This window comes from Hirundo rustica, chromosome 10 (genome assembly GCF_015227805.2).
Source record: "Hirundo rustica isolate bHirRus1 chromosome 10, bHirRus1.pri.v3, whole genome shotgun sequence".
Lineage (NCBI taxonomy): Eukaryota > Metazoa > Chordata > Aves > Passeriformes > Hirundinidae > Hirundo > Hirundo rustica.
Genome location: NC_053459.1, coordinates 10,022,053 through 10,045,126, shown reverse-complemented (window position 1 = coordinate 10,045,126; position 23,074 = coordinate 10,022,053). Strand labels below are relative to the sequence as shown.

At 38.7% G+C, this 23,074-nt stretch overlaps 2 protein-coding genes across 7 annotated transcripts in view; one reads left to right on the top strand and one right to left on the bottom strand.

Annotated features, from left to right (window-relative positions):
- Positions 1-4,432, bottom strand: part of COL4A3 (collagen type IV alpha 3 chain) — a 56,702-nt gene extending 52,270 nt beyond the window's left edge. Inside the window, exon 1 of the mRNA XM_040074571.2 lies at positions 4,352-4,432. Within this exon, the coding sequence (XP_039930505.1) occupies positions 4,352-4,432 (81 nt within the window). The remainder of the gene's footprint in view (positions 1-4,351) is intronic.
- A 166-nt stretch (positions 4,433-4,598) lies between these two features.
- The window catches only part of COL4A4 (collagen type IV alpha 4 chain), a 68,978-nt gene continuing 50,502 nt past the window's right edge, over positions 4,599-23,074 (top strand). For 2 of the 6 annotated variants that reach the window (XM_058421991.1, XM_058421989.1), the window contains exons 1-7: positions 4,599-4,706; positions 8,381-8,565; positions 9,430-9,469; positions 11,387-11,464; positions 17,320-17,480; positions 20,966-21,056; positions 22,016-22,060. In XM_058421991.1, coding sequence (XP_058277974.1) covers positions 8,510-8,565; positions 9,430-9,469; positions 11,387-11,464; positions 17,320-17,480; positions 20,966-21,056; positions 22,016-22,060 — 471 coding nt within the window. In that variant the 5' untranslated portion in view covers positions 4,599-4,706; positions 8,381-8,509. Of the gene's footprint in view, positions 4,707-6,681; positions 6,795-8,380; positions 8,566-9,429; positions 9,470-11,386; positions 11,465-17,319; positions 17,481-20,965; positions 21,101-22,015; positions 22,061-23,074 lie in introns of those variants that run through there. The other 4 variants (XM_040074569.2, XM_040074567.2, XM_058421990.1 and 1 more) reach the window with 3 other exon arrangements.

The window sequence follows — 23,074 nt, the reverse complement described above, 5'->3', positions numbered from 1 at the left end:
AATGGTATTCACTAAAATTTTTGTCTCCTCAGGCCTGTATATTTGTATATTCATAAAATTCCTGGTGTGCATCTTCTGTTAAGTGGTGCAAATAGCAATGAAAGCAACAGTAGCTTGTTCAGGGAAGGCTTATTGCACACACTTTGGTTTTTCCTTATTTGAAAGGCTCTCTGATTTCACAGATTTAAAAAAAAATTAAAGGTCACTTCTTCCTGCAGCTTCCTTCAAAATAATCTGTGGAAAAATGCAGCACAAAGCCCTAGCTAAAAGGTCTTCACTAAACCAGACGAAAAGGAAAACCTGTAAACCTGTGAGACTTGTACCCTATCCAAAAAATTGCTACAACAAAAAATGAAAATGGAATTAAAAATATATTAGGTGTGACAAAATGGAACTTTTTCGGCGTGACTGTGTGAGACTGGGGCCGCAAACAGTTAAGGAAAAAGTCTTTTTGCACTTCACCTTCCCCCTATGCTTCTGTAATCCATGACAACATACTTCTAGTATTACTTTGTTAGGCAGTAAGGTGAGAATGTGACAGTAAAACAGATGACCGGACATCCCAAACTAGTTGCACTTAACAGCAAAGTATTTTGTTTCAAAGATCTGTTATATCGAATCAGCTCTAGGTACTGCAGAAGAGACTGCTAGCACAGATCATAAATAAAATTATTCTATCTATGAAATTCAAAGCAGTGAAGAAAGAACCAGTGATTGCCTGCCTGTTCTAACAATTTTTATGGTATTATCAGCTAGCAAAATAACTTGAATTATGGACTTTTGCTTAAATGTGTATGTGTCTTGTAGGTTTTCTAGAAAAGGCATCAAGTGTCAAAAGTTCAATTTTGACAGGTGTTTACTTAGGTCACCTAAGCAGGTTCATCTTTCAGTTGTATGATGCAGCACACACATAAGGATACTTCACATTTCTTGGCCATCAGAGCCACGTGCTGCAAACCAGCAGAAGTCCATCAATTTTGATGCACAAACACCAGGGTAACTCTGCTAATTTATGCTACCTCTCTTGACCCAGTAGGCAAAGCCTAGCTCTGCAGTGCTGTGACATTGGCCTGTTTCTCTTTGGAGGTGATGGCTGAATTACAATAAATGTAGAGGTAATCAGGAGCAGAACAGTCTGGCAGAATTTAGACCCAATTCTCAGAGTAACACCCTCCTTGACTCTGGAGCTGGGATCACATTAACCAAATCAAAGAGGGCACTTCACAAAGGACTTGTTTTTCTAACATGCTCTGTGAACTCTCTTGTATATTCAGGTGCACATCTTCCCTTTTCAGCTGCTTGTGCAACAAAGAACCTGGGTGCTTCCAAAGACTGTCAGACAAGGGATATTCCCACCATGACACTTGGTGCCTCCAACACTTTGATTCCTGGTCAAACTAAGCCTGCATCCCATTCTTGCCAGCCTTGGAGTTGGCCATGGGCTGAGCAAGAACAGTTTTTCCCTTTAAGAGCCATGCATTAAGATCTATTTGTGACAGCAATATAGGTTGCACATAATTAGGAAAAAAATATTGCTATTAGGAAGTAAAGAAGATTTGTTTTAAGTACTTGCATGCAAATTCTAACATTTGTGAGAAATGTAATTAGTTGTGAAATATGAACTCTTGCATCTAGTCACTGACAATATGAGTGAGGAAGAGGATGCAAAACAGATCTTCCCAAGTCTAACAGGCACCAAGGTTGTTATTTCCCCTCCTTTGCCCCCAGTGCATGATGAAAAATATGAAATGTCATGATGGAGGCAAAAACATAATAAGGTTCACCTAATTTTATCCTGTGAGCTAACTAACATCACAAAAGTATTTAAAATACAAATTAAAAAGTGGTAGTAAGATGAGGTGCAGCTAACTTGCAAGCAAGTAATCTTGTTCAAGTAGAAACTCTCTTTATCCTGTTCTGAACAAATGCTAACATGATGCCATCATAAAAATGATCAATGCCACAATATTGAGTACTAATGAACTTGATCAACATATTTTTCCTATTAGAAAAAAATGAAACATCTCATTTGAAACACCAAATTTCAGGGAACATTTTTAGATTAGTGTTTAATATGAAGATAGAAGAGAAACACAGCACATAAATGGTATCAAAAGGACACACTTAAGGGAATTAATTGAACTGTGCATTTTTATCAAGACTATCACTTTCATGTGCTGATAGACAAAATTAAGCAAAGAAAAAGCAAATCCATTTTTTCTGAAAGAAAAAAAAAAAAAGAGGAAGAATAGGAAGAATCTTGTACCCTGTGAAAATATATCGATGATGATGATTGTAAAATATTTAAATGAACAGTGGAAAAATCTGAAGAATTATAACACCAGTATTTGAAGTCAAGGAAGAAGAAAGAAGCTCATCAAAAAAGTTGAAAAGTCTTTGACATGGGAAGATGCTACTTCTGCTGAGTTTTCAGAAGATGTGATTAGAGCATGCCAGTGGTCAAGAATGCAGACAATAATACTCCCTAGCAGGTGCCAGAAAGTTCAGCTTCCTAAGGGCAGAGAAGTCTGGACTCGGTGAAGGGCTGCTAGGACTAAAATTTGCTGTATAAACAGCAGCAGGCACAAATGAGTAATCTGCTTTCCTGTCTTCAGGAATAAACTACACCTAAAATCTTCTATGCTGAAACATTTTTAAATGATGCAAACAGCAAAAGTATTGCTTGCTGGTCAATTTATTTTCATATGAAAATGTAGCATGATTTTAGAACATTAACCATACCTATTTCTTTGCAATGAACAGTTTAGCCAAGATAATAACACGATTCATCAATTACTTCATCTCAATTACAGTAGCCACTAATATTTAATTAGTTGTTTAGCTAAAACTGCCAGAAGAGAGGCTTAGACAAAGTGTGTGCGCGCGTTGTGGGAGAGGGGGCGCATTCATGGAACATGGCCTGTGCTTGCTAAAAGCCATGCAGAAGCCCACATGATGACATCCACCTCTTCAGAGCAACAGGGGCAATGGGTGGCAGGTACCAGCAGAGGAAGAGGAGAATGGAACAAAACCCAGCAAACTGGGCAGGAGAGAGAGAGAGACAGGTCTTGAGCTGTTTATCTTCCACATCTTGCTTTACAGTAAGCAACAACTCTAGATGGAGCCTGAAACAACTCTGCAGAAAACTTTGCAAACAGATCTGGTACTTCTGTTCTACATAAGAACTAAGAGGTATTTTAATTCCATTACAAATAAAACAATTAGATCTTTGTTAAATGACTAAACTTGACTGCCAGTCGAGTTAGAGTGCCATGAAAAAAACACAATATATTGGATGAGGCACTTATGCTGTTTCCAGACCCTCTACCCAGAATGGGTGAGTGAAAGAGCTACACGAATTTAGAAAAAAACATTATTGCTAATTAGACTGCTTCAGATAATTATAGCAGAATGTGGCTCTGCTTTAGCAACAGCGAAGTACAAAATCACATTTCTTCTTTACAAAGGAGAACTTCAAAATGTTTTAAGGGGCAGTAAAGATTTTAATGTACAGTGTTAGAGCTTTCCTCATATATGCAAGGAAAAATTAACATTTTTGACTATTACGGGAGAAGGAACTTGAAATTTACTAAACTGTCAGTTTCGGGTGTTTGATATCTGCCAGAAATTTACCGAAATCGGCAGTTTCCAGTTTGGTAACTGCCAGAAGTGTTGGAGCTACACCGACCCGCGTACCCTCACAGCTGACTGCTCTTCTCCCAGCTGGGAATGTACGGTCCAAATGTTATAACCAGACACCGGAGAAAGGCACAGAAAAGACTACAATATGATCTAGGAGAATTTATTGACCAAACGGTGATGGACACTGAAAGACAATCTATGAAATATTTTTGTCATGAAGGTGTCCGGACGGTAAGTGCCTCTCCGGAGGTGTTTGCCTCAGGGACCATCCACTCCCACACCGCTCCGTCCTAGTCGTTCGCACCCCCTGTGCCCTCAGGCCGGACCTCGGCAGCCGCTTCCCGGGCCCCCATCCCGCCCCGTGCCGTCCCCTCAGCTGGGAGGGCGGGAAGCTGCTGAGGCCAGCGGGGACGCGGTGCCCCGTGCACGGCCTTCCCTCCCGTCCTCATCCCCGCCGCCAGCGATGTCCGGGTAGCGGTGCCCCGCAGCTGGGCGAGATGCGCTCTACCTCACCTCGCTTCGCCTCTCCCTGCCCGGGCGTGTATACAGGCGCATCATCCGAAACACGCGCATTCACCTTTCCCTCCCCACCGGCGGCCAACGCAGAGCGGTGGCAGCGGGGAGCGCGGGGCCGAGCCCGCCCATGCCCCAGGCCCGCCGCAGCCTCGGCGGGACCCCGCTCCACCGCCCCGTCCCGGCGCTCACTCACCTCCGCCGCGGCGCGGCCCGGCCAGAGCAGGGCGAGCAGCAGCACCGGCGCCAGGCGGCCGGGGCAGCCCCCGCCGGCCATCCCCCCCTCGGCGCTGTCTGCGCGGCGTCCCGGGGCGCTTCGACTCTGCCCCCCCCGCCCGCCCTCCCGCGGGTTTTGGCCCCAGGGTTCCCGCTCCGCACCCGCCTCGGTGCTCCCGGGTCGCGGCCCCGCCCCGGCCACCCCTCTCCTCCACCCCCTCACCCCCCCCCGCGTGTCCTGCCTTGGGCACCACTGGCAGCCGCCGTCCGTCCGTCCGCCCTCAGCGGGCATGGAGTGAGCGAGGTGTCGGGGGCTTTCCCGCCTGGGAGCTGAGGTGAGCGCCGCGGACGGGCAGCCCGGGGCGGGGGCACCTGGCGCTCCTCTGGACGGGGCCGGGCAGCGCGCTGAGGGGCAGCCCCGTCCCGGGACAGCGGGAGTGTCCCGGGCCGCCGGCTGGCTGCGTCCCCCGCCCGCGCCGCCCTGAGGGCGCAGGTGTCGGGCCCGCCCGAGCCGCGGGGCTGCGCGGCGGGAGCGGGGCCGGGGCCAGCCCGAACGAGGCACGGACTGCGCTCGCACGGAGCGGGCTCGGCCCTGGGTCCCGGCGGGGAGAAGGGCACGGTGAAACCGGGCCGGGAGCGAGGCGGTACCGGGAAAGGCGGCAGCGGCAGCAGCAGCAGCAGTAGCAGCCGGGGCCCTCAGGGCCATCCCGCCGCTGCCGGGGCGCTCCCGGGCACGGGAGTTCCTTCAGCAGCGCTCTCCGCTCCCTCGAGTGTTTTATAATGAGACACATGAAACTCCCACAGGGGACCAAATGCTGCCCCACCGCATAAATGGAAAGCAGCGAGAAATCTTTCTCCCCAGCGTTTCCATGTAATATGATAAAAAGCTTTCGCCAATGGATTTGTGATTTGTAAAATGTTGGCAGTGTGTAACGTTTATCATATTTATGTTATTGACAGAAGTGCTGCATGCTCAAGGTAACCTTTCATTATACAGAGTGCTGTTTTGAGAAAGCGCAAACTTAGAAATCATGTTGGCAGTGCCAGCCACAGCAGCCTTATCTTGTCTGTAGTTTTCATGGATGCTATACAAGAAATCCCACATTACAGGTTTCATTTGCACTAGAAGTGATACAGCGAAAGCAAATATATATGTAGATAAATTTAGGAGTATTCATTAAATACAAAGCTATAGGCTTTCATGAGCAGAGAGCTAGCCACAGAGCTTTGTAAAACAGCTTCTCAAGGCACAGGAGTAGAGCTGGATCTCCACTCAGTAGACCATACTGTCAACCTCCCATGAAATTTGCTGTGAAAGCTGGTTAGCAGAAGCTGCTTTTCCAAAAGGTTTGGTAGTACCAGTAAGAGCACACCTCTGGAAGGGGTGGGCATTATCTTCAGTACAAAAGATCTTGTACATAGCAACATGTTAAAACAACTTGACTCTAAAGTATCCAACATCTGTAAGAGCAAGCTGGTATAGACAGCAAGGTATGGAGAGAAGGGAAAATTCCCCTGTTTTCAGGCCAGATTGATGGTGACCATGTAGAAGAAATAGTATCCACTACTGGAATTTAACATGAGAAGTACTGGTGTTTTGGATTCTTGACTTTGCAACTTGTTGCACATGATGTTGCTTCCTTGGATGTAATGAGAATACAGTTAGGACTGCTCTAATTTTTTTTTTTACCTCAGTAACTGTAGCGGTGTGTCTGCCTCAAACTATGGTTCATGTCCCCTGCTCTTTAGCAGAGTTACTGAGAATGACATCTTGCTTCTTGATTCTTGTCTAGAAAGTAAACATCTAGCTTATGTTATAGTGCCAGCTTTTCCCCTTCTGTTTTCTGAAGTTCAGGTGAGGTTTGGTGATCTCATAATAAACCTATTTCTTTGGGGGCAGTGAGTGTGCTATCCTGGGGATATTTTATTGAGGTAACTGTTGTGATTGCTTCAAAAACATAAAAATTGAGATCAATTGGACACATCAATCTAAACAACACTTTGTATTCTTTCTTTTATTTTATTAGCTGCTGAACAATTCAACTTGTTCGGAAAATGATGGGGTTTAGATAGCTGTGACAAAATAACAAGGAGAGGGTTGCAAGTATTCCACTCATGCATTAAGTATTATTTCAAACTGTGTCAATGGGTTGGATCAAAATGGATTTTTATTTTATTTGCTGCTAATACAAAGCAAATGTACCAAATATAATTTTCCTTTTTATTTTCTTCTTAATTTTCAGAAGCTGTTTGGATAATTAAATAATGAGATGGATAGTGAGCAACAGGAACACATTTCTGCAAAGTCTAACACTTTATGACTGGCTTGGATTTTCCATTTGAAGCAACCAGTCCCTGCAATATTGTATTGCCTCACAATTTTGCTTATATTGTTTATATTACTAATGTAAAAAGTCAGTGAGGTAGGAATGCTGTTGGAATATTATTTTTTTATTAGGGATGTTGTTATGTTTTTCTTTTCTTACAGATGGGGAACTGGGGCACAGCAAGACTATAAGAATTTGACAGATGAAAGGAGTACTGTACAATACATATAGAGAGCAATCTTGCAGCATGGATTGGCTGCCTTTAGGCTGTTTATTCATCAGTCGGTGCACAGCAGCTTCCAAAGTCTCCTCTTAGTACTGTGGGATTTGGATATACTGTGCATACACACAGGAGTCGATATTATTTATGGATTAGTTCTGGTTAGAAAGATGCCATACATGCCATACTATCCAAATAATAGAAAGCAAAGCAGTAATGTTTCAGGAACTGTACCCTCAAGTGTTTAACACACACATGGCTGCTGCCTCAACAGCTATCAGAGAGCAGCCAGTTTGCTGCACTTCACATCCTTACTCCCTACTCAGGAGCTGAGTCTTTGCCTACTCAGGAGACATCTCCAAAGGAAGCAAACCCCTGTCCATTCACTCTAGTCAGTGTTCAGTCTGCTCAGAATTATTTCCCACATTTGGAATACTAGAATGCTAAAAAACAGAAGCCTGTGATAATCTGGGCTAACCCAGAAGAAGGCGAGCCCTTAAACCCTCAGTTTGAATTAACCACTGTGGCTCATTTGCCAGACATGCCTTATTACAATGGATTGCAGCTTCTTTTTTATTTGAGGGATGTAAAAGCTTGCACATGACTTGGCCATGTCTCTGGATTTATGAAGCTCAAGTTTCCAAAAAGGTTGGAGTGGCAAATAAAACTGCTGTTGGACCTAAGTCAAAGGTCAGGACATATAATGATTTGCACTGTGTATGCAAATTATGTAGCACATATGTAATTTATGTATGCAAAATTTGACTGTGTGGGATGGTGGAGGCCACTGCTCAGTCCTGCACACAGAGATTCCAGCTCCCTAAATCCTGGCAAAAGCTGTAGAAAAAAATTTCTAAAAATAAAGCTAAAAAACTCTAAGTGACGTGTCCAATGACTGTCATCTGTCCATGCATATGGGTAGAACCCTTAGCAGAAATGCTTATGTTTTTGCCTGCATTCAGAGTGGTCCTCCTTTGCTCAGATGCTGGCACAGACTCGTCCAGCCCAGTTTGCAAAAGATGCTGCTGCTCAATCTGGTCTTAAAACTATAGCAAATACATTCTTGAGTGGTTTTTTGGTTTTTTTTTTTTTTTAAAGTTCATTAGGTTTTTTACTATACATGCATGTTGCATGCTTTGTCTTAATGCCTTCAACTAAAATGGTGACTATGAAATTTTTTTAAGAAATAATGATGCAAAATGCTCTTTGTTCATTATTTTAAACACAGAATGAGGACTATCTTTACCAGGCTGAAATCTTTTTATGTTGATCTGCAGTTTCATTATAGTCCCCTTGAAATAATTGGATTGCTGATAAAATAAAATGTGGCCTGAATAGGAAGAATATAATGTAGTGCCAACACAAAGCTGTGCAGTGTAACACATACAAATGGTTAAGACTAATTTTTGCTTATCCAATAATTATTCATATGTACGTTGGATGTATATTTTCATATAAACAGGTTCAGAGGGGAAAACATCACCAGTATGGAGCAGTGTTTATAGACCATCTACGAACAGAAGGAAAGAGAAGACCTGCCATTTAAAGAAAAAAAAAAAGTGCTGCATATACAAATCCTCAATCAGCAGGAATGGCATTAACAAAGGATTCATTTGAATGGATTAAATGGCTTATCACAGCTGCCTGGTGAGTTTTACAGATCACTACATTTTTTAACAAGATTCACTGAGATATGTTCTTAGCTATCAATTTAACAGTGATAAGAAATGCCTAGATATTTGCAAAGTTGGAGTAATTTTGAAATAGGCTTCACTGTAGCCTGTAGAATAGTACACAGCAATCTGCATGCTATGGCTGTACCTAATTTATCTTTTCATATAATGAGTAAGCACCTTAGTTCTTAGTAAAAATAATATTAGCATTAGTAATAATTTAAAAGAATGCTTATTTTCTGTATTGCTGCAGAAATTTTGGGCTACCTTTTTATTTTAGTATATATATTTTTTGTAAACTTTACAAGCCATCACTAGCAATGGTTGGCATGGAGCTGGGATTCCCCAGCAGCTGCTCTGGAATTGTGGCTATTCTGAGTGTGACTTTGCTCTCTAATTTCTCTTACCCTGTTTCTCTGAGCAAAAGAAAACAGCACCATCTAACTGATTTTAGGGTAGATGGAGACCATTCCTGTCTCAGCTCAGTCTTCACCTCATGGTGTCCATGGAGAAATCTGTCTGGAATTGTTCCTCTCTGGCCTGTTGTAATTGTGGGATTGGAAATAGGTTACAAGGGGGAGTTATAATGACTTTTACATAGTTTTGTTTATGCCTGTCTGTCTGTCCTCGGTCTCACAAACCCAAAAAGACAAATATTTCCAGCATGGGAGGCCATTTCTTGATGGTGTGCACCCCTTATAAAAATACTATATAGTCACCCCAAACAGGACTTAATCATGTGCATACTGGATCACTTCTCACTTTCTACAGGTTAAATTTTTGTGAAGGCTCGATATTGTGAGTTTAATTTTAATTTAGTTTTCTCCTTTTAAATCAGGTGGCTGCTGATTGTTTTTTCAACTCAAGGAATTGATGGGGTAAGTGACATTAATATTTATTTTAGGCAGGCGAGAGATAGAATGGTAGAGTTCAAGCAAGTAGCACCACACTCACCAAAATGACCAATAGCTTTGTGGGAAAACTGTAATGTTCCTTTCCTTATTTCTGCAGTTCTGACTTTCCTCTCTGCTACTCAGCTTATACATTTTGCAATTAGATGCTCTGGATTTTCCTAGATTCTAATTCTGGCTTCTTGAGGTGCTTTTGGAAAGCTGCATGTAGAAAACCCTTCCTTTTTCACTGAGTCTGCCTCCTTCCTCATAAAGTCTCTCTAATGGTTCTGCATTATGGCACATGTCAATTCTAGCTTTCCATTCTGCTCTGTATGTTAGCCTAGATCTTAAGCTGGCTGCATTAGACAGTCTCATCTCTCTGAAGCCCATTTTTCACATATAATATACTTTCAATATCTACTTTATTATCCTCTCTGCACTGGCCTTCGTATTTCCTTTTTGTTTGCAATGCCTGCACTGAAACTTCTTTCAAGTCCATCCTCTTTGTATTCTTTCAGATATTTAGAAGCTCTTTTTTTGTAGAGGTGTTGTGGTTTTTTTTTGTTTTTTTTTTTTTTTTTTTTTTTTTTTTTTTTTTTTTTGTTTGTTTTTTTTTTTTTAAAAAATTCCCAAACCCATCCCTTTTTATTTAAGCTGTTGAAGATGGATATTTTTTTTTTTAAATAACTGTTCAGTCAGAAGAAAGGGTAATAGTTCTGTTACTGGAAACTTGTATTCTATTGACATTCCAGCAGAGGCAAGATTCTAACAACTGTGTGAGAGACTAGTGCGGAGTAGATTAGTAATTTCATGGGAAAAGGCAAGTAGTCTGTGAGAGAGACCATCATACCCTCTTGTTCTGAGGTTTGGGAATTCCAGATATTCTAAAAATGTTATAGATAGAAAGAACAGACTTTTTCCTTCTTATCTGAAATTTGTCAGTGTTTTCTCCTTGAAACACTGAAGTATGAGCCTATAGTGTTCTGTTGGGTATTAAAACCAGTAACAAAACAATCTTGACCTTGAAAATAATGAAAACCTGCACTGAGGAAATATTTGTTTTATCACAATTTACTTGTTTACCTACATTATTCTTAGATCTTTTACCTCCTTGTTAAAATGATTTTTAAAATATCTTCAATAATTTACAGAGTTGTACTGAAAAAAAAGTTATTTAGTGGACATTCCAACTTAATTTAAAAGTGCATATGATGTGTGTTTATTTCTGCATTTGGAGAAATAGAAAATAACAATGAAATCATGTTCATTTACCCCACAGAAGATCTACTGAATTTACATTTTGTTGTTTTTATTTCCCCTTAAATAGTATTTCTTTCTCATTGCAATTTGATGAAAAAGCAGTCACTTCTTTGCTATTAAAAGTACAATAATAGACACTTTTAATACAAGCAATAAGTAAATTAATAGTAGGCAATGCATAATTATACCATGCATATAATTATTTTCATTTAATAGACAAGAATTAAGTTCAAGGTTTTATCTCTGAGTGAACTTCTTGCTCCTTCACCTTGTTTTGCTTTTTATAATTTCATTTAGTTGTACAATCTCCTGAAATAATGTGATGGATTACAAATTTTACATTATTGCAAAGTAAATTCTGATTATGTTAAAATTTATTTCAGGTGCAGCTGGTTTTGTAGGTTATATTTGGCTGTAGTATTTAGTGTTATGTAACATAACTTGTAGTTAAGGTCTTCCACCTTCTACAGCAGCAAGTAATAAGCTTTTGCTTATTGCTTCTACCTTGCCAATATGTTTATGTTGATGAGAGAGCTTTTGCCTTAAAATAATCTAATTAGCTAATGTGTCCAGCTGACAGTATTTGATGATGTAATTGTTGTCTGTTGTGCCTTGATAAATCCATCACCTTTCGATTTTTAGGGAGGATATGCATATATTGATTCATGTGGGGGACAGGATTGTTCAGTTTGTCGGTGCTTTCCAGAAAAAGGATCAAGGGTAAGTTGTGATTAGAACTAATGATAATTACTGTTGTAAATACTGTTTTTGTGCATGTTGCTGTTCCTGAAAATCAACATGGTTGATAAACCAATATTCAGACATAAACACATCTAAAAAATGAGCATAATTCTGTCACTGGTATCAAGTACAGCTGTCACTGAAAAATCCTAAGATTGTAAAGCATTTTGTTTCTAATTGGGTCTGTACTAATCATGGTACCTTTCTTGTATTAAGGATTTTTTTAAATCAGTCTGGGAATTAGACAGATGTAATTTCCAATTACATGTAAAATATAGAAATCTATGCTTGTTTTCTACTAAGAGGCTGGTTGAAAGAAAATGGCCATGCCATTCTCTAGTTTTATGAGAACTTATTTGGGTTAGGTGACTCTAAAAATTTTTCCAGACTTTTTATCTTACTCACTTAAGATACTAACTTAAAAAAACCTCCTGAATTCTCTTTGTCTTTTGAATAATTATAAAACAACTCTAAGGCATTTTCACGTTACATGGTAAAATTAGTAACTGTGCATGTTGCTAATTGAAATATGTCCAGTGATGACTAGTTTGTCTTGGCTATTCTTTCCCAGAATACATCTCTATATAGAGATAGGCAATAATTTAAACACTGTGTGAGGAAAAAACTTTTATATATATATATATATATATATATATATATATACAAAAGTTTTATATATATAAATATATATACACATATGAATATGTATGTCCTGATTGGTGATCAACTGAAAAACTGTCAGTGATGAAAATTGTTTTCTACCAAAGTACTAATGGTTCAGTTAAGGTTTAGGAAGGTTGAATATGGTGGATCAATTTTGGAAGAGCCACATGCCGAGTTTCTTTGTGTACAACCTGAGTTGCCAGAAAAGCAAGACACACCTTTTTCTTCCTGTGCTTCTGCAGTTAGCTGCACGCTTTGCTGTATCATTATGACTGCCCTGGTGTCCTTGGATCCTATCCTAATCCTCCAGGATTATGTCTATGTGAAAGTCCCCCATGCTGTAGGATTTTCATAATAGAGGCCTAGGATGTGTATATCTCTGTAACACTGTGCTAACAAAAGGGCATCCCAGGAAAAGTATTTTGACTGGTACCACTGCAGTGTCTCTCAGTGCTACTGAACAGACTGTTTTGGATACCAAAAACCTGATCTGAAGTGCCATTTAAAAACAACTGATTTTCAATCCAGGGGAAATTTCCCTGATTTGTATCCTCACTCAGTAGCCTGGAAGTTCTGAATTACATGCCCATAATCAGTCAGTAATAAATACCTCCTGCAGTTGTTCTGGCTCATTCCTAGGCTGTCGTCGTCACAGGTAAGCTGTACCATGATTCATGCACTTGCAGTTAGTTTTCTAAATAATTCCAAGGAACTGGATCTAAGTGCCAAATAGTAGTGTAATAAACATTTCTAAATGAATCGAATGTTGTTATGCAATATTAAGTCTGAGAATTGTACCATTTTCTGAAAAAGCTCTGAAATAAGGTTGTACATGTACCCTAATGGATAAAGTATCTCCAATGGTATATGGATTTATATTTCATGTAGTCATTTATATTAATCAATATACTAGAAACAGAAGTACTCTTAAGACCCTATATGAAACATGGCTTAACTAAACACTGCTTCACTACTGCACATAATTTCTATACTAATGTATGGTGATGAATAATATTCTCTAGGATTATTTAATCTTTTCTTTCATTCTACAATTCTTTTGGTTTTTAGACTTTGCTGTGTTCTGCTTTTACACTCTGACACACTAAGTTTGCTCCCTGAACTTTTGTGGAGACTGCCCATTACAAAATAAAAGATTGGTTTATCTTATTGTTAGCTTTCCAGAATGCAAAACATCTGCTTTATCTGCTTTTCTGTCTGAATCTTGCTCTGAGGCTGGTTCCTCAGAGTTTTGCATCTTCCTCAATCCTGTCTTGAAATTGTAAGAAATAAATGGTTATTAAAATCCTCTGGAATTGTACAGTACACAAGCCTAAATATTCAGAACTTTTAGTATTAAGACTTTGCCTTCTATTTGCCCATTTGAAAATATTTTAAATTTCAACATCAAAAGCCTTCTTTATTATAAGTGGACAATATAATGATAAGGTTTAGCTAGAAAAAAGCTGACCATGAGAATAAGAAAATTAAACTGCCACAGCCATACTTGAATGTATTGAGACTGGGCAAGTTGAAAGAAAAGTAAAAGCAAATAGCTGAACTTTCATTTAATATTTAAATAAAACCATTATAGCTATGCATGGGTTGCTCTAGTGGGTTTTAGAAGAGCTTGTGTACCAGTCATTTTTAATTCTCTTAACCATATGTAACTCTGTGCATTTGCACTCCTATTCATTAGCAAGTAATCACTGTCAGAAAAAAATTTTAGTCACTACTGTTAGTAGTATATCATTACAATTGATCACATCACAATGAAATTTTGACTTCACTTGGGATTACAGTCTTGTTGGAGTTCATCTTACATGATGCTGTTTATCTTTTGATCTTATGTCACAACTCAAAAGGACCCTTTTCTTCCATAGGACACTGTCACAGTACAGCTAGATACATCTGGCCGTAACATAAACCAAATTTGGCTAGCCTGGTTCGTTCTAGAAGAGAAGCAGAATAAGCCCCTGGGTGAACAGTGAACTTGAACTGGGACTTCACCCAATCATGTTCAATCTAGAGTGCAGACATATCACTGGCTTAGGAGCTGGGTGGTGTTGAGACCCAAAGCAATCAGCTGTCTAAACCTGGGAAATTCAAACCCCCCTGTAAAAAGAGCTGCCATAATAAACTTTTGGCTGTTTGTCTCATGATCATTGTACTTGAATTGAGAATCTGTCTCCACCCTATGACTGCACATAACAGGACACCATTAAAATGTGCTTCTAAATCTCTTTGCCCACACTGTGTGCTATTATACCTGGACATTTCAGAACTGTAGAACAGATAAATGAGGCAAAACATCATTTTTGAAATTATATATGGTAGTAAGTGTTCTATCTGACTTCTTAGATTCTTTTTCTCCTCTTACTTTTTGCTAGGCCATAAAGTCTGATTTCAATTTTCATTAAAGACATAATTAAAGAAAGTAAAACCTTTCAACCATTTCATCCTCTTTTTCTACATTGGAAAGTTGTTTCCTAGAAAACTCCTGCAGTGTTGTATCACCGGCTTCCAAAAATGCCGCCTGCTCTAATAGAATTTAGATAGTTAAAAAAAATGTTTGCAGTTAGCAGTCACCAATTGTAAACCTGTCCTGTGCTGACCCCGGAGTTTGATCCTATTGAATTCCGTTGGCTTTGTTTTTAGTTAAGTAGATTTGGGAAGCAAGCATCTATTCATGACTCAACCTGATCTGGCTTCTATGGGGTCATGTGAAATGCCTGGATCAAAGTGAATAATAAGTATAACTCAGCAGGACCAATGTTCGTTCTTTTGCAGATGAAGCAAGAGGCTTATTTTTATCCTAGTGTAGGGGAGAATGCAGCAAACAGAAATCTAAGAGGAGGGTTTTACATTTTCTGACACCTCAGACGTAAGGAGTAAGCATTCACAAGGGATGCTGAGTCACTTGGGTGTTGCAGGTAAATTAGGAAATATCAGCTGGTATTAGTCACTGCAGGGCAAGACTGCACTGCCGTGGGGTAAGAATGAGCTAAGTTATCTGTGAGTAAGTCAATACTCTGGCACTACTTTTCTTGTAACATCTCCCTAGTAGATCTTGTGAGTTGCCAAATTTCCTTAGTAGGTTCCATGGGTTATCTGAGTTCAATTTACAGCACAGTGTAAACATATTTAAAATGCACTAACTCTGAAAATTGTGCAAATTCTGTCTGTTTTGGGAAGTAAGAGGCATTTTTTTTTTTTTTTTTCCATGTCAGTAGGCAGTGGAGGTCTGTCAATTACATGGAATATCCAGTACTTTTATTTGAATTTTCAAGTTGCCCACTCAGGAAATAAATATGTAAAATCCTTTTGCTTGATCTCAAATCCACTATCAGAGATGTGTGTACACTTGCATCTGAGGAAATCCAGATTTCTACCATTATTTGCCTCCTACTTGTTGATAATTTTTTTCTAGTACATTTCCTGTAAGTTTTAAAGCAGAAGATTCCTGAGACCAGTTATACATTTCATTTACATTCACTGAGAACCATATTAGGTTTTTCTATAAAAAAGATCCAGAGAGATGAAATCTCTACATCTGAAGCAGACCACACTTTTCTATTTTGTAACTGAGCAGAGGAACAGACAAGTCTCTGCAGAAGTTAGGATTTGAACTGGTAGGGAGTGGATCCTACTCACCAGAATGTGGAATAGGAACAGAACTGGAAGGAGAATCACACCAGTCGCTGCAAGTTCTCTTGGAGGTTGTTTGTCATTTACGATGCCCAACTACAGCACCTGTAAGTTAGCAATTTTCATATAAGACATTTTTCAGATTTTCAGAAGTTTTGATCTTGTTAATTATCCTCCTTTTGTTCTTGAGCATCTTTCTTTCCTTATTACTTTTGGTTCCCCTGTCCTACCATACTGAATATGGTGGTTTTTCTCAGTTGCTGCAGATTGCCAAGCTTTTCACATCAAGCAAGATAAAACTCTACAAAGTCATTCTTTTTTACAGATTTGAATCAACCAAAAATTGTCAACAGTGACTTATTTCAATAAAATGGTACAGAGAAAAACTCAGGTTTATTTTATTAGCTAATGCTGATGCTTATTATTTATGGTCTGTTTCTATAACATCTGTGCTCTATTTGTAGCTCTCTGCTTTCAGCCATTAGCAGTTAAGAGTTTCAGTGCTAAATTATGGTTTGTTTAACACAACAGTGACACCCACTGGCTTACTGGATAGTTTTTCTTTTCATAGTCCCACAGGGTTAAAACACAAACCTAAGTATACATTGCGAATGATGTTTTCAGCACTTCACTGTGATTTGTCATGCTTCTGTGAAGTATCACTGCATACTAAGCTGCATCATCAAGTGTTTTGTTCTTGTAGCATATTATATTATTGAAAAATATAATAAAGTTGCCAAATATGATAAGTTGGCAAATTTTCCAATAGTTTACCGCATGGTTCAGAAGTTCTTTACAAGAAAGATGGACTATTTACAAGGGCCTGTCGTGACAGAACAAGGGACAGTGGCTTCAGGCTGAAAGAGAGTTTAGATTAGATATGAGGAAGAAATTCTTTACTGTGAGGGTGGTGAGGCCCTGGCACATGTTGCCCAGGGAGGTTGTGGATGCCTTATCTTTGGAAGTGTTCAAGGCCAGGTTCCATGGGATTTTGAGTGACCTGGTCTGGTGTAAGGTGTTCCTAACCATGACAGGAAGTTTGGAACTACTTGATCTTAAAGATCCCTTCTATCCCAAACCATTCTATGATTCTATGAAAAGTCAAGCTCTAAGTATTATTATTGAATTTACTTGGCTAAAAATCTATGAAAAAGAAATTATCTAATTTGGTCTATTAAAGACAAGAGACTGGATTTAATGCCAAATTGCATGATTTCTCAGATTTATTTAATCAGGCTTATATTTATAATAATCAGGTTTGTTCTGGGGTTTTTTTGAGCCTTGACTTGCAGTGAAAATGAGTTTAGTTCTAGTCTTACACAGTGAGGAGTAGAATCTCCCCAGAATGGACACCTCTCCAAGCCCTGGAAGCTGAGGCTTTGCTGTGTAATTGACCAGCTCTTCCGAAAGGGGAGAGGACATGGGTGGAGCTTAGAGCAGCAGCAGATGCCCCCACCTCACTAATCAAATTACAAAATAAAACATCTCTCCAAATGCCTTTGTGAGCACTCCTCTCTTGCCCACAGACTGCTTTATTTTCCTTCTTGCTCTGCCCTGCTCCTGGTGAAATGAGAAAGGCTGGTTACAAGCCAGAGTCCATTGCACAGTGGAAAGGGTTGCTGTATTATTTGCCTACAATCTGTGTGGAGTTGCTGGGCATTTTCACTTTTGTTCTTATGAACAGAAGGTAAGTGCATTTCACAAATCACTGGTACATCTCCATAGCCTGTAACACAGGGTACTGTCCTCATTGAAGGTGATAACTGGGCTTTTGACTTTATTGAAAATGACAAGCAAGACAATTCACTCAAGTACCACAAAGCTTTTTTTATTTCCAATTAAGACTTCTTTAAAACATGGTGCTTGAAACAGTAAAGTGCTCAAGGCATTCTCAAAATCAGGTGCTCTTCAGTCTCAAGCATCAAAAACAATTAATTCCAGATAACCTTGGCTATTGCCTTTTCTAAAAGGTATTTAAATGTTTTGTTGCTTGATTCTGAAGTATTTGCAGTCTTAGTCTTAGGAAGCATAGTTAATTAAAAAACAATATTGCCTTGTTTTGCTTAAAGTCAATTTCTTACTGCAGGTCAAGCCCAGGATATGCTAAAATAACAGACCATAGTCTTGGCATGGTAGCTCCTGACCTAGACAATTAACAAGGCACTGAAAACCTAGAAGAATTTATTGGCATCAGATGGCAGAGCGGGCATAATATTCTGTTCATTTTATCTGAGCTAATTTGTCATTTCCACATGAGCATGACTACCTTCATCCTCTTTATTTTTACAGCTGTCCTGAGACTGTAATGCTGTGGTAGTCACATTGGATGGGCACAAATAATAGATGTGATAATAGATGTTATGGCATGGTATCAGTTTGGTCTTAACAAAGCTCCAGTCATTATCAGTCTTTGAGCTGAAAGAAAGAGAGAGAATCCATCAGCTTCACATGGCATGCTAAAGTTGTATCAGCTGCCAAATCCATTGTGAACTCTGAATTCAGTGGCTCTGTTCTATGACTTCACTACCTTCTGCTGAAGACCATGGAGTCAATTAAATTCACAGGGTAGCAGCAAATGAAGACATTTTATCAACCTAAAGGACTACATGTCCTGGAAATGTTTATTTGTTAATTATAATAACTACCATAGAATGTCTACAGTGTTAATTATAATAACTACCATAGAATGTCTACAGTGTCTCAGCCTTTTTTTCTGAGTGTGATAAAAATCATGTTTCTTAACTGTCCAAAGGATATAACATGTTTTGAAAATTTTCTCTTAACTCTTGAATGCAGAGCATGTACGCTATTAATTAAAAATACTGAAGTTGGTGCAGAAACCTGTTGTCAACAAAATGCATTAAAAGACTAATTTAAAATTTAGTGCAAAACACCTTATGCTTTTCTTCTCCTGTTGATGAATGATGCATTTTGCAAGGTAATAGCTAGTTTACAGAATTAAAAAGCCATACCACTTCCAGTAAAGTTAATGGTTCAAACAGTTGCATTTTATTATATTATTAGTCTGATTCATTTCACTTGTACTCAAAATGATGCTTTATTTAAAATGGTTGTCCATTTTTTTTTTCAATCAAGTATTTAAAGGGCATAGTAGCTGCCTAAGAAGTACTTCAATGAATAAATTCATTCTAACATAGAAGGAGCAAGGCACTGCCAGTAGACAGGCTGCAACTGTTCACGCAAGCAAACACTCAACACCTGGAATCCCGACTAATTCATTGTTAACAAGGAAGGAAAATCGTCAGCTTTTAATACCAGTAGCCCTTAATTTGCATAATATTTTACACTGGCGAAATTCTGGTATCACAAAAATTGTAACTGTTAGAGAAGACAACATGCTAATTCTGCCCTGGAATTTTTTGCTTCTCTGGAAGCAGGATCAAGGCTGAAGTGAGAGAAGCGAGTAAAGATAAATGGAACATGACTTGTATGAGGATTCTTTTTTCAGGTGGTCCTTATTTCTAAGTGTAGGACTTTTTTTCCCAGCCTTTGGACTAAGTTCCTGTTCATAGCTTAAGGGCCAGTGGTCATCCAGCCCTGCTTCCACTGTGGCATGAACCTATAGTACCTTCCTGTCCAAACATGTAGTAAATTACCTTCTCTGTTGCTTTGCTGATTTGACTGAATGATGCATACCATGCATTTTTTTCTCTTCTTCTCTAACTGTCAAATCACACTGATTTTAAAAAGACAATTAGAAAATAAATAAAAAGAGTAAAAGAAGCTTAAGTCCCTGCTTGTAATTCACAAGATTTTGTCCAGACAGATTCAGGCTGCTGAAGTGTTTACACTGAGAAGCAAGCACGCAGTTATTTTGCCTCCTGAAGCTACATATCTTCTCACAATCATCTTTCATTTTCATATTTTTTCTTCCTTCAATCTATTCTTAAAAGTAAAGATATAGTCTCTTATTTATGTGAATACTGAAATACCTTTTACTGCCCTCAAGTGGTCCTAAAGCCATATGGTTTTCTCAGGAATATGTGGGGTTTGATTTTGTGCTCTTTTAAAATACTGGATTATAATTAGTTATAATAATTAATTCTATACTGTAATAAATTATTGATTGATTATACACACTATGTAATGAATATAATGAATTATAGTTATAATAATTTATTATAATTAATGAATGAAGTCTGGGAAAAAAACAAAACAGTCTTCAGTTTGGAAACAGAACAAGTTATAGGTAAACAAGGATAATGATATAAAATGAAAAAGGTATGTAAGAGAAAAGAAGACCTGCAGATACATAGATTTTTTTTAGGGTGGAAGTGTAGACAGCTCACATGTGAAGCCTGATTAGAAAGCTTGCTTTATTCAGCACTTCGAATCTATGATTGCATAGTTGTTGAGCAGCACAGAACAAAAATTGCATCACATCTGAAACAGCTCCACACCAGTGTTACTAACTGAAAAGTCCAGTTGGCACGGGAAGTAATTTTGCTTCAGGAGAATGTATATTACCTTGGAAAAGTTAATAGAAATCTATGGAGATTGAATGGTAATGAAAGTACAAACACTCAATTTAGAGCCGTTTATAGATAAATTATATTATTCAACCTCCCAACCCATTTTAACACAATCTATCAATATTGCTACTTTCTTTAAATATGTTAGCTAATAACAATTACTTTTTTCTAGATGAAACTGCATGAGTTTTAAATGAGTACTAACATATGAGAGTGATTATGAAAAATGTGAGCTAGAAAAACTTAGGATAATTCATGTATCATGACTTGAAAGAGGGAACTCGCTTGATTTGTTCTAATTGTGTACGAAGTCCCTTTGTCAAAAGTGAGTCCTCATTTTTCTGGTGGGAAAACACAATACTGTTCGGAGTCCTAGGCTTGCAAAAGGTGATACTTAAATTGGTGGAGCCATGAAGACTTGCAGATTATCCCAAGCATCTCAGAGAGGTGGCCGTGGAGACCTGATGGAAGTAAAAATAAATCATCATCTTGAGCAAGTTGTTAAACTTGAAAGTCGTGTTCCTACAGCACTTAATGTATGGGGCAGTTTTGCAGGCTGTCCAGCAGCTGGTTTGAATCATGAATATTTATACATTGTAAGGCTTGTTTTATCCACAGAGTCATCTCCGAATTGCTGTGGGGGTTACAGCAGCAGTCATTCACTTTGGACTCTTTTCAGGGTCAGCCTGGTGAGCTGGGAGCTCAAGGTCCAATTGGGTCCTTGGGACCTACAGGACCAGCTGGTTTGCCAGGGGAGAAAGGACAGAGAGGTGAGAATGGGAAGCCTGGGCCAGCTGGAGAAAAAGGTGATAAGGTAGGAAACACCACAAACAGCTCTTTTAGGTGTATACAGTATGTAATGTTAAATGTTGATAAGTGAAACAGAACCTGAATGACCAAAAAGCATTTGCTAAACTATACTCTTGCTCACAGGAAAATCTCACAGAAGTTAATTAGAGAAAATTAATTTTTGAAAAAATATTTCAGGAGTTTTTTTTTTCTGTGGATTGCAAAATTAGAATTGTCAGAAGATACAAAATATGATGAACAGACAGACTCTGATTGTCACATACCATGTCATCCTCCTTAGCCTCAAAGAAGGTGTAGAAATATGGAGCTGGAGGGAGCAGTATGGTGCTTTTAAAGACCCTACACTGAACAGAACCTTATTACCCCTTAGTAATGGTGGTTCAGATTAATATCTGATTCAGATTCTTGCAGTTCAGATTCATCTTTCATATCTGTACAATCCCTGGCTCTTGGTACTTCATATTAATTTTAATAGTCTGATTTGACTGATATAGTGAAATCACTGTCAATATCTAGTGCACCTGACATGTAAAAGGTGTAAGAAAGAATTTTACTTCTGGTATTATCAAAACAGGAGCAGGATTGTGAAATTATGTGCAGAAATATTTTATAAGTTACAGGCAACTTCCTGTTCTCTATTATTTTATAATCTTTGGAGGATGAATGACTGTTGAGTATTTGACATTTGTCCTGTACTGTATTGCCTGTTATAAGGGTAACTGTTGGCAGCAGTCTTCTGCTAGGCCCATAGAAGCTTTTTTCAGATACTAATTTCTGAAAATTATGGCCTTTGACTCATATTTCAAACAAGACTGGTTTTTTGTTTCTTGCTATATAGTACCACATATTCTTGTTTTGCATTGTTTTTGAAAGCTAATGACCTCATCAACTTTCTTTTTTTCATATCACGTGTTTTTAGGGCCCAACTGGAGTCCCGGGATTTCCTGGTTTAGACGGTGTTCCTGTACGTATTAAACAAATATTTCTTTATAATAATTACAGGTCTTGTAATTTCACAGCAAGACTTCCAACAGAATAATACACTCACTAAATTGTTTGGCTTTATACTTATTGATATAATTTCTCACAGAAAGTTACATGTTTTGAAGAAAGGTAAAATAACTAGGTTAACTTCAACTGTGTTTCCTTTTGATAACAAACACGACTGCATCCCAATGAGGTAAGTACAGAATTTTCATGCAGGAGTGGGACAGTGAAGGCAGAGACTACCCATGGCCATGGAGCATGTGTCAGAGCAAGGCTCAAAAGCACTGTATTTATTCTCTCATGCTCTATAGCAGACTGTAGTCTGATTGGTTCCTTCTTAACATCTCTGAAAATATCTCAAATGATGCACTGTTTTTTGTTCAAATATTCTGATTTTTGCTTGTAGTCTTTATGCAGGAAGAAACCCAACCACTTAGTCCAGTAATTTTAACCTGAATAGGGACTGAATAAGCGAAGTTGTCCTAAATGTGTCTTTATAAGCATGTGATAATGTATTTTTATGAATATCTTCTTCAGTGTGAAAATTGGAGAAATAGTATCTGTATTTTTCAAAATACTCTTCTAGAACTGAATTCCTGTAATGTTACCAGTTTCATATGGATCAAACAAGTTAAAATATTTAATTTTGGAAGTGAAAACAGAGCCAAAACTGAGTGGGTATTGTAGCATCTGCTTGTTGGCTGTCCACATTTGACAGTGGGACTGTTGCCAAAATGTCTGTATAATGTAGAGGTCACAAGCCCAAAATCTGGCACAAAGAAAAGAAAGTGTTCCCAAGAAATGTATAGTTATTTTGAAAAAAATAAGTTAATTTAAAAACAGCGTCCACAAATTAGACTGAAGCATTTACAGAGAGGAAGAAGGTAGAATTGGCAAAAGCATTTCAGGCAAGTGACCAGGAGGTCACTTTTTATATTTTCCATATTTTCCAAAGACCATATTTTCTTGATGATTCTTCAGATTTCCTCCC